This window comes from Corylus avellana, chromosome ca3, assembly GCF_901000735.1.
Source record: "Corylus avellana chromosome ca3, CavTom2PMs-1.0".
NCBI classification, from domain to species: Eukaryota; Viridiplantae; Streptophyta; class Magnoliopsida; order Fagales; family Betulaceae; genus Corylus; species Corylus avellana.
In genome coordinates, this window is record NC_081543.1 from 20,271,768 (window position 1) to 20,275,507 (window position 3,740).

The 3,740-nt window shown below is 33.1% G+C and overlaps 1 protein-coding gene across 2 annotated transcripts; it reads right to left on the bottom strand.

The window, feature by feature from the left end:
• Positions 1-1,474: 1,474 nt before the first annotated feature.
• Positions 1,475-3,513, bottom strand: LOC132176453 (transcription factor JUNGBRUNNEN 1-like). 2 transcript variants are annotated; one of them, XM_059588665.1, is made up of 3 exons: positions 3,192-3,513; positions 2,506-2,813; positions 1,475-1,886 (listed from the first exon to the last, which is right to left on the bottom strand). In XM_059588665.1, the coding sequence occupies exons 1-3, from the start codon at positions 3,406-3,408 to the stop codon at positions 1,530-1,532; spliced, it is 882 nt and encodes a 293-aa protein (XP_059444648.1). In that variant the 5' UTR covers positions 3,409-3,513; the 3' UTR covers positions 1,475-1,529. The 2 variants fall into 2 exon arrangements, with proteins under 2 accessions (XP_059444648.1, XP_059444647.1); XM_059588664.1 differs by having other exon boundaries at positions 2,506-2,816.
• Between the last annotated feature and the right edge of the window lie 227 nt (positions 3,514-3,740).

Consider the following 3,740-nt stretch of genomic DNA (forward strand, 5'->3'; position numbering starts at 1 on the left):
CACGGCAGCTCCCTCACGGAATTCCCAAAAAAATGGAAAATTAAAATTTAATTGAAAATTAATTTTAATTAATCAATTTTTTAATTAAAAAAAATTCCAGGAAAAATTTTAAAAAAGAAAATTTAATTTTTTATTTAATTTTTCAATTTTCTTACGCGTGACAAAGTAAAACGTCAGAATTTTCTGATGTTTTACCCACTGACACGTCAAGAAATTTTTTTTCCTGATACCTATGCTTTTGACAATCGACACGCGTCAGACACTAGAAAACGTCAAAAATCTCCAGTAAAAAAAAATTGTTTTTTTGTAGTGTCCTCTCAATTTTATTTGAAATAGAGAATATCGATTTAGTGTAAAATGAAAGGTAATATTGTAAATTTTGTGCTTCAACTTTAATGTTAATACAATATTACCTCACATTTTACACTAAATGGATATTCTCCATTTCAACTGAAATAGAGAGGATCGTGTTTCTACTAGATGACCGTATTACATATCAACAAGCCTTTAAAGCCTGATTGTTAAGAAAGCCCAAGACAACACTAGGACCAAGACCAAGACCAAGACCAATAGTTGGATGCACCTCAATCTCCATAAGATGCACCATATGCTATCATCTCCTTTAACTCGTCTATACATCTCTCACGAATGCCACACGGAGGGGGAGTTTCTCTTACACATTTTTACTAATTTTATTCTGTTAGTTAGGGTCGTTTGAGCTGACTTAGAGGTTGCAGTGCCTCCAGTTTCCAAACTGCCTTTCGACGATCATTCTCTTTCTTCGCTGGTGGTGCTTCTCCCCTAGAACCCGCTGAGGTCGCTGTGGATTATCCATAGATCAACAAATGTCCAATTGATTTGTTACACTAATTAAAAAGAAAAGAATCTTAATGCATGAAGATAAACTTGTAAAAATGGAAGCTGATTAATCTGGACAAGAAAATTAATGAATTGTCCATTGCCAATTCAATTGGTTGAAGTAACTGATCAACCTTTACTACGAAAATTAGAATCAAATAATTATGAGAATTTAAAGTAATTTAGACGCGGCAACGTCAAACATATTTATTATTCGGAGATATATATATATAATTGTATAATATGATGATATTTATCAGGTAAAAGAATATACAATTTTGTTAAGTAAGAGTTGCGCCTATTTAATTACCATTTTATCCGTACGTGTACACATTGCCAGAACTAGGATTTTAATTGCAAGGAAAAATAATTAGTAGACGGCAAGAGAAAAATATTTGGAAAACACTGTCAATTACTTTCGTACTATAATAATCTATATGTATATGTATGAGAAATGATTAGTATCAATAATTTATCCATATTTTTTTCATATTCTTTTATAAATTCAATAGATCGACCATTAGATTTGTAGGGTACACTATTGATTTATGTGGACTCCACAAATCTAATGATTAATTTGTAAGATGATATGAAAGAAATATGGACAAAATTAATATTGACACCAATGATCATTTCAGTGTATGTAATTAATGTAAAATTAACATGAATACTTATTTACATAAACGAGAGGGATCAAGAGCAAACTCTACAACAGATCTAAGCTCATCATCCCAATTCTCTAATGCAAACAAGTCTTCATCATGATCATTCGCATCGGCTCTTGGAGTTATTGGATTAATGGTTGAAGATAATATTGGAGGTTGTGGTAGCGTCCAGCTCGGCTGCCCTGCATGCAACTGCGTCCTTCCATCAATACCCTTAATCTCCTGATCATCATCATTTTCATATTTGATGGGATCATCCGAGGAAATTATTGGATGTTTCTTAGCACTTACTTCTCTCCATTCTGCCGTGTACTTCCTATGCGACACATTTCGCTTGAAAATTCGACACAGCGTCCAAATTTCCTGCATTAAAAAAGTACATGAAACCATGCATCAACATATATATATATTTGATATTTTCTTTTTTGACGACAGAAAATCGTCAAATGCATATGGCTACTTCGTGTACTCACTCTTAGCCTGTCAAACAAATTTCAAACTTGTACAAAGCGCTAATTAATATTTGAAGCATGTTACACGACCATTTTTAAACTATATTTTTTTACAAATTCAATAGATCAAACATTATATTTGCTGACTCATGTGGTTTCCACACAAATTCAATAGTAGATTCATCCATTCACTATAGAGATTCAATGGTTAAAAAAAAATGAATTCTGTCTTTTTCTTATCAAGTTTCCATGGATATAGGTGGTTTATGTTAGATTATATTTGATTATTCTATATTATGGAATTTGATTGTAATCAGATTTGATGGTAACTAAATATGATATTAATTATGGGATTTGATTGTAATCTCCTACTTTTAGGCTATCAAATTTGAATGTAGTCTCAGCTATATATCTATCATATTAATAGGAGATTGTTAAATTGTAAACATGACCAAATAAATAAGAACAAAAGGTCGTAATTCTTCGTGTCTGATGGCACATATAGATGAGTATAATTGTATTATTCTTACAGCTTCTTGGACAGTATTTTTGGCATCGGCAAGATTGGTGGCGCCGGCGTGTTTGGGAGGAAGGCGAAACTCGTGCATCATCCAATCAGTTTTGAGACCTTTTCCTGCACTCCCGCGGTAGTAAACTAATGTTTTCTTGAGGCCAATGCATTCTCCTACCGCCGAGTAGACCGGTTTGTCGATGCCAGTGGCTTTCCAAAACCCAGACCCCGTCACTCTGTTGGGTCTTATGCTGTTCCTATACTTTCTCCCTCTTTTGCAGTAGAAGTACCACTCCAACTCTTTCACACTGCTGCTGCTATTATTGCCTTCTGCAACCAAATATATATAAATCAATCACAAACAAAAGTAATAAAGTATAATCTCAATGATGTTAAATGAAATGAAAGTAATCTTTTAGGTCTGAACGGGGTTATTGGGTACGTAAAAAAACGTCAAAATTTTTTTCATGCAGTTCTCAGAATTAATAAGAAGCTATAGATGGTTTTCAGAGGCACCATATATATATATATATATATATATATATATACAGTTAGATCCACAGAAAAAAAAAAAATAATAATAAAATAAAATTTTAGCTTGAAAGAATCAAAGAAATAACCTTATTAAGAATTTAATTGTTTGATTTTGTCAAAGATACAAAAGAGTTGAATTAAAAGAAAGAAAGGGATGCTAATAATAGTTACTTGGAAGATCCCATGGATCGTATTTGTAGATATCGATCTGTTGGATGAGTTCAATAGCGATGGGTTTCTTCTCAACCTTCCGGCGAAGATAAAACCCAACAAGCTCTTCATCAGTTGGATGGAACCGAAATCCTGGCAATATTGCAACTTCACCTTCCTTACTAGTACTACTACTACTCATCATCATCATCTTTTCTTCCTTGCAGCTCATGATCATCGATCTTCTCCTTCCTTCCTCTTTCTTCCCTCCCTTTGTAGGTTGTAGCTAGGGAGCAATCATATGGAAGCTAGAGAAGCTTCTATTATATTTATATATATTTATTGTGATTGTGAAGATTGATGAGAGTTAATTAGGTTTTTAAAAGGTCAAGTCATGCGGTCTGACTCTGGAGCCTTGATGGCCCCACACGACTTAGAAGCAGTCTTAACTAACTTTATTATATTTATTTAATTATATGACTTTTTCTTTTTTCTTTTTTCCTTCTTTCTTCTTTCTTTTCTGAAGGGCTACATCAATAGAGGAAACAGGGGATTGACTTACCAATCAAA

Bases quoted from the DNA above. Each gene is read 5' to 3' on its own strand.
- LOC132176453 (XM_059588664.1), bottom strand. From the start codon at position 3,408: ATGATCATGAGCTGCAAGGAAGAAAAGATGATGATGATGAGTAGTAGT. The intron at 2,817-3,191 runs GTAACTATTATT...ATTTGGTTGCAG, and splicing joins CGATCCATGGGATCTTCCAA to AAGGCAATAATAGCAGCAGC. The intron at 1,887-2,505 runs GTAAGAATAATA...TTTTTAATGCAG, and splicing joins AAAATACTGTCCAAGAAGCT to GAAATTTGGACGCTGTGTCG.